Source organism: Chiloscyllium punctatum, chromosome 22 (genome assembly GCF_047496795.1).
Source record: "Chiloscyllium punctatum isolate Juve2018m chromosome 22, sChiPun1.3, whole genome shotgun sequence".
In the NCBI taxonomy this organism is placed as follows: domain Eukaryota; kingdom Metazoa; phylum Chordata; class Chondrichthyes; order Orectolobiformes; family Hemiscylliidae; genus Chiloscyllium; species Chiloscyllium punctatum.
Genome location: NC_092760.1, coordinates 77771337 through 77784947, shown reverse-complemented (window position 1 = coordinate 77784947; position 13611 = coordinate 77771337). Strand labels below are relative to the sequence as shown.

General features: G+C 38.9%; 1 protein-coding gene across 5 annotated transcripts in view; it reads right to left on the bottom strand.

Moving 5' to 3' along the window:
• The window catches only part of alkbh3 (alkB homolog 3, alpha-ketoglutarate dependent dioxygenase), a 71922-nt gene that overhangs the window by 35650 nt on the left and 22661 nt on the right, over positions 1-13611 (bottom strand). For all 5 annotated transcript variants that reach the window (XM_072592672.1, XM_072592671.1, XM_072592669.1 and 2 more), the window contains exons 5-8: positions 11809-11856; positions 4828-4931; positions 1345-1433; positions 1034-1243 (exon numbers count right to left, since the gene is read on the bottom strand). In XM_072592672.1, coding sequence (XP_072448773.1) covers positions 1034-1243; positions 1345-1433; positions 4828-4931; positions 11809-11856 — 451 coding nt within the window. The remainder of the gene's footprint in view (positions 1-1033; positions 1244-1344; positions 1434-4827; positions 4932-11808; positions 11857-13611) is intronic.

Sequence of the window (13611 nt, the reverse complement as noted above, 5' to 3'; positions counted from 1 at the left end):
GAACCTGTAGAATTCTTTACTGCAGAGGGCTGTTAAGGCTGGGCTGCATATTCAAGATTGAGATAGTCAGATTTTTAATCAGTAAGATTATCAAAGGTTGTATGGAAAAGGCAGGAAAGTTGAGATGAGGATTATCAGATCAGTTATGATCACTTTGAATAATGAAGCAGACTCAATCAACTGAATGGCTTACTTCTGTTCTTACACATTATAGTCTTATGGCAATCCACCAGTATTATAAATAATAGAAACGGTTTTGTTCTCTAACGAATTGAATGTCTATCATTTACATTCTAATTGTTTGACTACTAATTATCTGAGAATATTTGCCAGACAAAATCATACATGAAACACTTTAGTTTAAACAAATAACTAATGTTCCTTCAATTATTTTTAGCTTATCCTCTTTTAATAGACAAACATAATGCTTCGTTTTCATTGCATTGTCTACAGGATTGTTTTATCATACTTCAAAGACCAACTTATCTTTCTCCTTAAATTACCATTAACAGTGGGTGATGCAATGGCCTAGTGGTTTTATTGTTGGACTGTTAATTTAGTGACCCAGATAATGTTCTGGGGATCTGGGTTCAAATACCACTATGATAGATGGTGGATTTTAATTCAATTTTTTTTAAATCTGGAAATTTCAGTCTAATGATGACCATGAATCAATTGTCGATAGTTGGAAAAAAAACCAGTCTGGTTCACTAATGTCCTTTAGAGAAGGAAACTACCATCCTTACCTGTTTGACTCACATGTGACTCAAGACCCACAGCAATGTGGTTGACTCTTAACTGTCCTCTCAGCAATTTGGGATGGACAATAAATGCTGCCTAACCAGCAATGTTCTCATCCATGAATAAATAAAGAAAAAAATCTGGTGGATTTTTTGCTCTTTTACAGGTAATAACTGACACTACATTACATCCATATGATGAACATCTAACTTTCCCGATGTGAAACAAAGCAATACAGTTACAAAGTCTTACTATGACTCTAAAGCACTTTTTAAAAAATAGTCATACTTACTGGTGGTGGCTTTTTTCTCATTTCGAAGATCCTGGTGTCTCCAAAGCTAAGTGATGCAATGATAGGTTTTTGCCCCAGTGACGGTTCATCATCACTGTGCCAATCAATGCTGTCTTTGCCATTTCGGTACAAATTGCAAAGAAGAGAATTAAAGGTGTATCCAGTTACTTTCTCAGTGTGATCTTTCAGCATAATCAGCAGAGGATGCCACTAAATGGAACACAAAAGCTTAGCATTACCACCAAACCCTGATGTACCAAGGATAGCATTACAGATTGATAGTTAGTTTTAAAGAGGGTGAAATAACATACATGAGGGTTTGATTTCATAGCTGTGTGGGAGTATGTGTAAGGAAGATCTCCATACCAGGCTGTGAGCCGCGGCTCTTGATATGATCTACCTGTAGCATACAAAATATTCACAGACAAAAATTAGTCCTTTCACGAGTAGCTCCAAATATACCACACCATGGTTTTTTTTGTACTGACACTTAAAACTTGACGTTCACTATAATGAGTAGGAGTAAGTCATAAAGAGAATCAACTACAATTTTCACTCAAGATCACTCTATGACTGCCATAAAGTATATTAACAGGGTGCCCATCAGGGCCAGGATTAAATTTGGTTGTGAAGTACCCCCCGCCACAATCAAACACTCTTCAGACACAACAAAGGTACCAGAAGCCAGCAATGACCATGAAATCAATACAAGTCCCCTCAGGTAGACTGAAATCTGATAGAGAAATCTGCATTACTCTTTTATCATTTTAGGCATTATTGTTTTTTTAAACATACTAGTATCACACCACAAAACAATCATATAAAGAACTGATCTGTAAGAAAGTTTAATTTGGTTCACTCCTCCTCTCCGATAGCATTAAGGCAATGGCACCATCTTCGAAATGGGTACTAGTCAGGAATTTTTCAACAAGTCTACTTTTAAAAATCATTTGCATAAGAAGAGAGCCTGCTCAGTACAGCTTTGGTGAAAATTACTTCTCATCCTGTTCTTACACGTGATTAAAAATTCCAGGCAGAATCATGTAAATTTCTGGATAACATCAAAATATCTAGCCCAAATCTACAATGATAGGACCAGTGTTGATGGCATCTTTGTAGAGTTCCAGGCTGCAAATACATTCCCCCATTGGAAGTTTATCATTTATGTGTGTTGGGTGTTCTTTTATCAGAAGATGTGGTCAATTTATTAAGAAACAATGAGAATGTTTTTGTTTGCTCATTGCATATGTAGCAGAAGGAAGAAAACATAATTAATGTACATGCGTTATATACCAAGGGCCGTTCATCTTTTTGATCAGGTAAAGGTTTACCAATGTAAAGCAAAAGTTGGCTTATGGTGTGATTAGAAATAGCATTAAATCAGATCGCACTACATTACATTAAAATCAAATGAGAATTGGGATTGGAATGAGAGGTTTGCAACCAAAACAAAGTAATAGAGAAACAATAAAACTACATTTATAGAATAATTTACACCATAACACTACAGGACAGGGATTATTAATGCATGCATCCAAGTTTGCAGGTTGAAAAAAATACACGTCACAGAACCACAAGTGTTTGGTGTTCTGAATGATCAGGAAGTTGGCAGAATTAGCTTGGAAATATTGTTTCATTCGTTAACTGCAGCAAAAGGTATATCTGAGTAAAGACACAATACTGAAATACTGCTCCAAAAGAAACAATCAATTTTATGGAGGTTCAGTCCTTCTATAAGAGAACAACTGACTAGCAACCGTAAAATCTTGGACAATCTTGCAGAGGTTTAACCTCAGTGTTAATGCTCCAGCAAACACCTCAGCTATCTGTTCATTTGAAATAAATTTATAAATAACTTTGAACAATAAAAATTAATAACTGCAGAACCAGTCAGTGCACGTTATGAACCAGGTATTAAGTGTAAGCAATTTGATCAACTATGAATTTGTAGAAATTACTAAAATTAAGAAAAGTTCCAGTGACTATTAAAATCGCTACTCAGCCTTTTTGCTCAGAACGCGTAGTTTCTGTTCTTGACAGTTTAAAAATAATAGATGCACTGTTAACACTAACTCAGCAGGCATTTTCTCTCAGAACCTAGAATTTTATCATCACTTCACCAATAATTGCTGCAAATAAGGTGCCAATTTAAATTCAAATGAGATGCTGCACAAGTTAAAAAGAATTTGCATTAAGTTTTAAAGGTTCCAGAATATCACAGATCAAATTGGACATATTTTGTACAAGTTCATCATTTATCATAAATCAACGAGCCTGGGGATATAAAAATAACTTAAAGATTACTTTTGTTTACATGTGCATAATTTTTCACTACAACTACTCCCACAGGAGGTGTCAGTGGCTAGAGTGCAGATTTTATAATTTAAGATTGTGAATCTGATAAGAGTGTATCGTGTTTCTATAGGCTGGTCCTCATCCAGTCACATTTGTTTTCCCAATGAATGCAAAGTCAATATTGTAAATACCCTCCTCATCCAGATATCCAAGCAGAAAAATTTTGAGTTGGTCAAGAATCAGCTCAGTTGCACGAGTTTCCAGATTGTTTCGAATGGGACCTTTTAGATTCCAGTTGTGAATTCTAGTTGGGTGAAAGGTTCCCTACTCTTGCTACCCACTCATGGAAATTTATCTCTGTGTTTCTGAGAAGTCTTTCTGGAACCTATACCATTTGAGACCTGAATTTTCTGAGCACGCATGGGAGTGGAATGGGACTATTTGGCGCCGCCCTTTTGACGCCAATCATTTGGCCCTGCCATTTTGGCGCTCATTACTTTGGCACCAATTCAGAATTTAAAAAAGTCTTGTAGAGCCCATAAGAAATTTGTTTTTATTCCATTGTAAGAAATAAATCTAATTCTTGTTTATTCATTATTTTTAACCTATTCATTATAAAAACAAATTTCTACATTTTGCTACATTTATCAAACACATATAGATAACCATAGTGTGAAAATGTTGGTTTGTCTCTCTTGCTTAGAATGTTTTCAGCCATTTCTGGTATGGGCTCTACAAGAAAATAGAAAGAAAATTGTATTTCAGCTTTCCAATGTGAAGACAGAAGGGCTTAAGTAGATGACTATTAACAATTGTTAAATCAGAAAATGATTACAAAATGAGATTTGAATCAATAGCAGGTCATTACAGCTTTGACTATCAGCTCTTGCAAGTTGAGAAAATTACCTCGATCGTTAGTCATCCTCTCTTCTTTAACGAAGACTTTTTTTAAAATTCTGAATTGGCGCCAAAACAGCTCAGCGCCAAACTAATGAGTGCCAAAACAGTTTAGAGCCAAAACAGTGGGGCCAAATGATCGGCGCCAAAACATACCTGACCCCGTGGAAGAGGGCTGATTACCTTTTCTTGTGACACAGTGACCCCAGGATCAATTTTAGGATCAATTTGGATCTTTGAAATGGAGATCAGGTGGCATGCAAAACGTCGAAGATTTGAAATGATATAGACTACGATAATGTTCGGAGGTTATAAATTCTAAGGTAGACCTCTTGACAAGTGCATCTAACTATGGCGAGTTCTCCAGAAAAAGAAAAGTGAGAATTGACACCACCAACTCTTTCTGCTGGCTGGTTCACGAGCATATAGACTGAAAATTGGGCATGGGTGACTTACAAATGGAAAGAAAATGTGAAAAACATCCAAGGTGGTGAACCAAATGCCTGTACTTTCTAAATGTTGGGGCACTGAGTCAAACTAAATATTTCAATCACAAATACAATATGTTAAGAAAATTACAAAATTTCTTAAATGAAACAAACCCTCTCTGATGTTTGATTTTTGCTTCCAGGGTATTTCTGCGTACAGTTGTTCAAACATCCAATCAGCTTCTTTTGGATCAATAAAACCAGGCTTTAGGTATAGTCTGATAATGGAAAAAGAAGTGAATAAAAACAAAAGGGAAAATCTTCTCTCTGAACAGGCTGTAAAAAGTAGATTTTTTAACGATTCAATTTTCATAGTTATTTATTCATTCATGGGAATCGAGTTTCACTGGTATTATTTATCACTATTGCCCTTGAGAAGGAAATGGTGACTTAGATTCCTGGATACAAGAGTGGCAGTGTAAGCCAGAGGGCAGTTAAGAGTCAAACACATTGCCTTAGGTCTGTAGTCACATATAGACCAAAGCAATTAAGGACAGGTTTCCTTCCCTGAAGGACATTAGGGAACCAGTTGGAATTTTATGATTGTCTAGTAGTTTTATGGTGACCATTACCGATCCTAGCTACTCAGTCCACTGTAAACATTTATTTGAATGCTGACACTCTATGATCCATTTGGTGATACAACTGTTCCATTTTTTTTGTTGTTTTCGTAGAATGAAAGATTAAAAGATAGAAACAGGAAAACAATAAAACCAAATGCCCATCGTGTACTTCCATTTGGAAGGACAATGGCAGCAACTACTTGGGAACACAACCATCTGTAAGCTTCCCTCCAAGCCATTCACCATAGACTCAGAGATGTACAGCATGGAAACAGACCGTGCGGTCCAACCCGTCCATGCCGACCAGATATCCCAACCCAATCCAGTCCCACCTGCCAGCACCCGGCCCATATCCCTCCAAACCCTTCCTATTCATATACCCATCCAAATGCCTCTTAAATGTTGCAATTGTACCAGCCTTCACCACATCCTCTGGCAGCTCATTCCATATACGTACCACCCTCTGCGTGAAAAAGTTGCCCCTTAGGTCTCTTTTATATCTTTCCCCTCTCACCCTAAACCTTTGCCCTCTAGTTCTGGACTCCCCGACCCCAGGGAAAAAAGCCTTGTCTATTTATCCTATCCATGCCCCTCATAATTTTGTGAACCTCTATAATGTCAGCCCTCAACCATACATTGTTGTTCCTTCAGTGTTGCTGAATTAACATCCTGGAATTGTCTCCCGGACAATGTTGTGGGTCTACTTACAGCACACGGACTGCAGCAGTTCAAGAAGGCAACTCACTGCTACCTTTTCAAGGGTAACTAAGAATGAGCAATAAATGCTGATCGGCCAGTGACACCTAGTGTCCCATGAGTCAATTTTTTGCAAAAAAACTCCTCGGCTTAAACAGTCAGAAACACACCAGAGGTACAGTCAGCTGGACCAAAGAACTGAGCACACAGACTTCTCCACAGGCTTAGTTTCTAAGTAGAGACCTGTGCTCAGGAAATAGCGAGGCAAATGACTTGGCTGCTTCACCCAAATAAGTCAATAAAAAAGTAGGTGGGGGATATTGTCTTCATTACACTCTCAGCTGTTTCCCATGTTCCTCGGAGTCCGCACAAAGCTAGTTAAAGCACCTGTCAAATCAACCATTATTTTTGGATTGCTTGATAGTTTTTAAACACAGTCTTCATCACAAGGTGTAAACTGTTATATAAAAGTGCCAAAACTATTTTTCATTCAAAAAGCTAAAAGTAAAGACTTTTCTTCCTTCAGACAAATGGTATCTAAATGACAGCTCTAGAATCTGTTGCTTGATTGTTTTCCAGAAAAACAATCTGTCCCTGAAGTACACCCAGTGATATGAAAGCAAGTTTAAGGGCAGAGGAATTTATTCTCTTCAGAACATGAGATAAATTGCAGTGCTATAAAAACCAAAATAGAAAGAGAGGGTTACCATCCATTTCCCCTCTATATTGCTCTAAATTAGTTGGCAGGACAGTGTGACATGAGCTTAGTAGTGTAGACTGAAAACAATGTCAAACTGAATGGTACAGATATTAGATTAGATTAGATTACTTACAGTGTGGAAACAGTCCCTTCGGCCCAACAAGTCCACACCGCCCCGCCGAAGCGCAACCCACCCATATCCCTACATTTACCCCTTACCTAACACTAGGGGCAATTTAGCATGGCCAATTCACCTAACCTGCACATCTTTGGACTGTGGGAGGAAACCGGATTGATCTGGATTTTCCTATTTTCAGTCAGTGATTTTATAAGATTAATGGCACCCAGTCAGCTATGGCTCTTGGTAACTTTTGTCATGCAGATTTCCCACCTTTCACCTTATTAATTGTACATACAAGCTCTATGGCATCTATCTCATTGAACTGAGACGAGCAAGTGCTTACTGATGCCATATGCCACAGCTGCACACCACTTCATATGCTGCAAGCTAGAGAACTGGTCCTCACATTGTGGTGCTTAAGCCTCTACATGGGGCCGGAAAGGGAAGTTAGCTTCTGGTTTCGCCAATAGGGTCTGGGATGTGCTGGTGAACTGGATAGTGGACAGGAGGGTGTTGTGTCCTGCTGACTGTCAAGGGTCTGAGCCAGCCTACATCCCAATAGCCAACAAGGTCAGTGCTGTGACCAAAGCAAAATATAATTCACAGCATTGTATGGAGAAGGTTTGCTCTTCACACACTCAGAGCGCCATAACCCACTCCACCTTTGTCACTGCACACACATCTCATTAAGGCTTATGGACCACAACTCTCACTACTACATACATCATATTCACTCATTGGCTCTCACCTGCCTCATCCTCCCAAATTACTAACCATCCCTACCTTTGTGCATTTTCTATTCAGTCACTGGGAACAGCTTACCACCTTCCTGCTCCTATATCACCACGAAAAGCTCCTCTTCATCAATCGTATCAAGTCCATCCTTTTATCGCAATGCAGGAAAGACTTGCCTTGCTCTGGACTGAATGTCTTCATACCACACCAAATGACATTTCTGTAATCCCTGGTCTGGTTGGACTTCTTCAGTAGGACTGACTGTGGTCCTATTCCTGAACTACGAAAACCAAGCACCTGACTTACCATGGCCTCAATCCTGGATTGGAATCATACTAGGCCCTTGAGTGGATCATGGTTATAATTCCCCTTAACCCCAAGAGCTACTTCCTTTTGACTTCCATGTATGGCCATTTGCTTGAAGCACACGCAGTGTGTTTCCCAGGTAAGCTGTTGGCAAAAAGTGTAGGTGTAACATTGATGTAGCACAGTGCCATATAGCAACATGACCATTCTCTTGACGGTGCAATGCTCCCTACTGTGGATAAGCTACCTGCCTCTCCCACTGTGGTAAAGAGCAATGCTAGCCAGAGAAGCTGGCAGCCCCCAAGCAAATGCATAGCAAGTGAGCACGAAGAAATCAAACTAAGCTAAGAAGCATCATGTGAAGAGAAAAGATTTACAAGGATGTTGCCAGGGTTGGAGGATCTGAGCTACAGGGAGAGGCTGAACAAGCTGGGCTGTTTTCCCTTGAGCGTCGGAGGCTGAGGGGTGACCTTATAGAGGTTTACAAAATTATGAGGGGCATGGATAGGGTAAATAGACAAGATCTTTTCCCTGGGGTCGGGGAGTCCAGAACTAGAGGACATAGGTTTAGGGTGAGAGGGGAAAGATATAAAAGAGACCTAAGGGACAACTTTTTTCACGCAGAGGGTGGTACGTGCATGGATTGAGCTGCCAGAGGATGTGGTGAAGGCTGGTACAATTGTAACATTTAAGAGGCATTTGGATGGGTTTATGAATAGGAAGGGTTTGGAGGGATATGGGCCGGGTGCTGGCAGGTGGGACTAGATTGGGTTGGGATATCTGGTCGGCATGGACGGGTTGGACCAAAGGGTCTGTTTCCATGCTGTACATTTCTATGACTGTATGTCCCTCTGTCCAAAGTGATCTGGCAGAAGAATGCAAGGCATAGGTACCCTTGAGCTCCAAAGTGACGTCCTGAAGGGTTGAGGTGGTTTATGAATTAGACAGAAAGCAAGCGTGATGAGGTGGTGAAGCTGGTAGGTGCCAATGTTGACTTGCATCAACAAAGGGTGGAGGAACATGGAGCATGGAGCATGTGACAGAGAGATTTCAGAGAGTCAGAGATGTACAGCATGGAAACAGACCCTTCGGTCCAACTTGTCCATGCCGACCAGATATCCCATCCCAATCTAGTCCCACCTGCCAGCACCCGACCCATATCCCTTCAAACCCTTCCTATTCATATACCCATCCAGGTAACTTTTAAATGTTACAATTGTACCAGCCTCCACCACTTCCTCTGACAGATCATTCCATACACGTACCACCCTCTGCGTGAAAACGTTGCCCCTTAGGTCTCTTTTATATCTTTCCCCTCTCACCCTAAACCTATGTCCTCTAGTTCTGGACTCCCTGACCCCAGGGAAGAGATTTTGTCTAACTATTCTATCCACACGCCTCATGATTTTATAAACCTCTATAAGGTCACCCCTCAGCCTCCAACGCTCCAGGGAAAACAGCCCTAACCTATTTAGCCTCTCCCTATAGCTCAAATCCTCCAACCCTGGCAACATCATTGTAAATCTTTTCTGAACCCTTTCAAGTTTCACAACATCCTTCCAATAGGAAAGAGACCAGAATTGCACGCAATATTTCAACAGTGGCCTAACGAATGTCCTATACAGCCGTAAGTTGGATGAAAGTCCAGAAATACAAATGGCAAGCTGCTGCTGTCAGCTTACTGCTCTGTCCTTCATGTCAGGAATTGGTAGCAACTGATTTCATGGCCAAAGAGAGAGCTGGAAGTGACATATGAATAAGGCAAATTGAATTAATAATGTGATGCAAATAGATGAAAATCAGATCATCACTGCTCAAGAGTGAGATTCTGCAGTTGCTGTTTAAAACATAAGGGGAAAATAATTTCTGACATTGAGGTTCCAATTCTCTCCACATTTTCCCAACTTTCTCACTAGTGCTCAAGGGAGTGGAAAATTCCACACATATGTACTGTTCACTAGAAACATTGCAGCAGAAAATTAAACTATACAATCCAGATAATGCTCAGGGTTTGTAGAATAGAATGCATGAATATTGTGCAATGTGGAGGGGAGTTATAGGGAGAGACTGAACAGGCTGGAGCTTTATCCCCTGGAGCGTCGGAGGCTGAGGGGTGACCTTATAGAGGCTTATAAAATTATGAGGGGCATGGATAGGATAAATAGACAACGGGATATCTGGTTGGCATGGACGGGTTGGACCGCAAGGTCCGTTTCCATGCTGTACATCTCTATGACTCTACAACTTACAAATGCAATCCCTTACATAGATATACTTACAAGTGGCTATTTTATATTGTCCTACATTGTGTTCCAACATGAATTCAAATTGACTTGTGAATGTAGTCAAGAAAAGCACCTGTATGCAACCCCGGGACTACCTGTAAATACATTTGCTGCTAGATTTCTAGATTAAAAAGTTTTGGTAATCATATCTTTGTGCACAGTGTTATCATATAAAACACCACTAATGGGGAAGACGCTGGCACAATAGTAATGTCAGTGAACTACTAATCCAGAGACCAAGGTTAATGCTTTGGGTTCAAGTAAATTCAACTAATTAAACTGGAATGGTGATCATGAAACTGCTGGTTTTGTAATAATTTGGTTCACTAATGTTCTTTAGGGAAGGAAATTTCTTTACCTGGTCTGACCTAGGTTTGATTCCAGTTACACAGTAATGTGGTTGTCTGTTATATGCCCTCTGAAATGGCCGATTAAGACACTCAGTATCAGGGATGGCCAATAAATGCTGGCCTTGTCAGCAACACCAACATGGCATCAAAGAACAAAGAAAATCACCAAAATGACATCAAGGAATGCCACATCAAAATCAAAATCAAGTTTAGCTTTTCCTGCAAGACTAAAGAAAACTGAAACCATTGTAGCAGTTGACTTCAGTATTATAGGTGTACAGTTCCTGAACCTTAAACATTGCAAATCAATTGAACTGTAGTTTTATATTTTAAGATTTATGTTTCTAAAAATAGATATTTTCTAAAAAATATATCACCCCTTCAATCTGTAAGGGTCTAATAATAATTAACCGTCATTTAGCAAGATAAATCCTATATCACAATGACCACTTTAATTTTGGACAAAAAACACCCACTTTGATTGCTCATGGGATCTGTCAACTACTGATAATAGCACTGGACCATATCAGTTCGGAAGCTGCAACATTTGTGCAGAATTAGCTAACCCCAAATCTAAACTGTAGTATGGATGCTGTTACAAGTGGTCATCGTGGCCGGAACAAGAGAACCTAAATAAGACCATAAGACATTGGAACTGAAACAGGGCATTCCATCCATCGATTTGGCTGCCATTTAATGAGATTATGGCTGATCTGATAATCCGCAACACCACTTTCCTTCCCTTTCTCCATAATCCTTGATTCGCTTCCTGGTTAAAAATCTGAGTCGAACAGTGTGGTGCTGGAAAAGCACAGCCTGTCAGGCAGCATCTAAGGAGCAGGAGAGTCGACGTTTCCAGTATAAGCTCTTCATGCCTAACACGATTAAAAAATCTGTCTCATTTATATATTTAATAACACAGTCTCAGCAGTGTTCCTATGGGAAAGATTTCCACAGATTCACAACCCTATGAAAGAAGAAACTCCTGTTCAGGCCAATAAAAGTCATAGTTCCTATTTCTTCTCGGAAACTCTCCTTAGTTGTGAAGAACTGGACAGGACTGTGGTTCATCATGATTGAACAATTTAATTAGATATTATAAAGCAATAAAAATAATGGATCTACGGGCTCCTAGTTCCACTGAAATTACATCTCAATTTGAGGCATGCCTTTCAGAAGAAAAAAATATTTGCTTTAATTTGAATGGCACGATTCAGCACTGATTACAGAATTTTTCATCACAAAGAAATATGGATAAAAATTTTTTTAAAATCACCAAATGAATCATCTATGTTGATTTTTCACATGAAGAACAGCAGGAAAAATCTTTAACTCTTACCTGGAAACTCCTGTTGGCCCACTGCTAATTTCATAAAAACCTTCTTTGCTTCAGAACAAAGATAAAGAAAGCTTTAAAATCTGGGAAAGAAATCTCCAGGATGAGTTGGATACAATGCAGAAAATACATCAATAGCATTAAATGCATAATTTAGGAACATCACCATCATCATCCATTTTTAGTAATCTACTGCTTTTCACATTAGTATTTCACTTAAAGTATAAATTAAAGATTAATCTATAGGCAAAAAAACAGAAATATCAGCAGGTTTGGTCGCATCTTGTTCTGAGTTCAGTGACCTTTCTGCAGAACAGTCTGTGACTAAGAAACCAATAGTTGAAAAGTAAAGAACAAAATTAAAGTCAGTATTACAATTAGTCTTTATAACAGTCTTTGCAGTATAATTATGCAATACTTTTAGTTTTGACATCCATTTCTGCCTTCAACATTTTAATATTTGATGTCATCTTTTGGTGAAGGAAACAAAAGTGAAAACTTGCAGATATTTCCATATCTGTCAATAACTACCAGTCTGTGCAGCCTACACCTGCCAGGAGTGAAATAAAATCAAATGTAATTGAAACAATCATTAGCCTTAAGTGAGGATTAATTACATCGTCTTTCCTGGAAAAGGATGAAGTCTTGACATTCATGGGTGGACAGGGGCCTAATGCTAAAATGGCTTAAAAGGATTGGAGCTGCTAAATTTGAGAGGCAAGGTAATAGATGGAGGGGTAAGGGTGTGAGGATTTTACTTTTATTCCTTGTTTGCTTTGATAGTATGTTAGTTGAGACAAGTTCAAACTGCAAAGGCAACACTACATTTACTGCCCGAAATGTTCTAGGTGCTAAATGTTTATCAGCCCAATTGTTTTATTTTTGCCTGTGAAACGTTTAAATTATCTTGTCCTACCTGCTCCTGTGAGTCCTTCTAAAAACATGAACCCCTACTTCAACATTGAGGAGTTATCTTTTAGTCTCAAGAGCTTTTCCTTAATCAGTTTTAATGAGCCACTAATCCCATGAACATAGGTCAATTCAAACGGACTCAACTGAGTAGATAAACTTGGGGAAATGCTGATAGCAAATAGTAAGAAATATAATGCTTTGTTCCTGTCCTGTGGATATTCATGACAGTATGCTTTGATCATACTTATGAGAATGATTTGCAGTTTACTTCAATTGTTTTATGTCCAACTTGCTAATGATGTCCTGGAAAATATTAGACATAAGTTAGAACCTTGATAAAGTTGTATTTCAATTGGTAGGCTATAGTGAGCAAAGAACAGAGTTAACTTTCTACTACTACATCAATTGTAATGGCCCTTAAAGGAATAGTTTCTAGAATTCATACCATATTAATAGCATATATAATTGTAAGGATATGAATCAATAACATATATAATTGTAAGGGCATAGCTCCAAACTGATTTTATTTTTCATAGTGGTCCCACACAATGAACTGACACTTGACTGAATGATTCTTCAAAGACTGGTATGAGTATTAAAGGTACTGGTTTAATTGCATACGGAGGTTCTCCTACTATCTGACATGAATATCACATTTTACAGAATTGCACTATTTCCTCCAATCGTTTAAGACATTTTAGCATTAGGCTCCTGTCCACCCATGAATGTCAAGACATCATCCTTTTCAATACAATGAGGTCATCTCCAGGTGAAATATCTGGTCATTGCTATTGCTACATGCCCTATAATAACAACTTCATCCTGACTTTGAAATATACTGCTGTTCCTTCAGTGTGGCTGGTCCAAAATTCCGGAATACCATTCCCAGCAGCA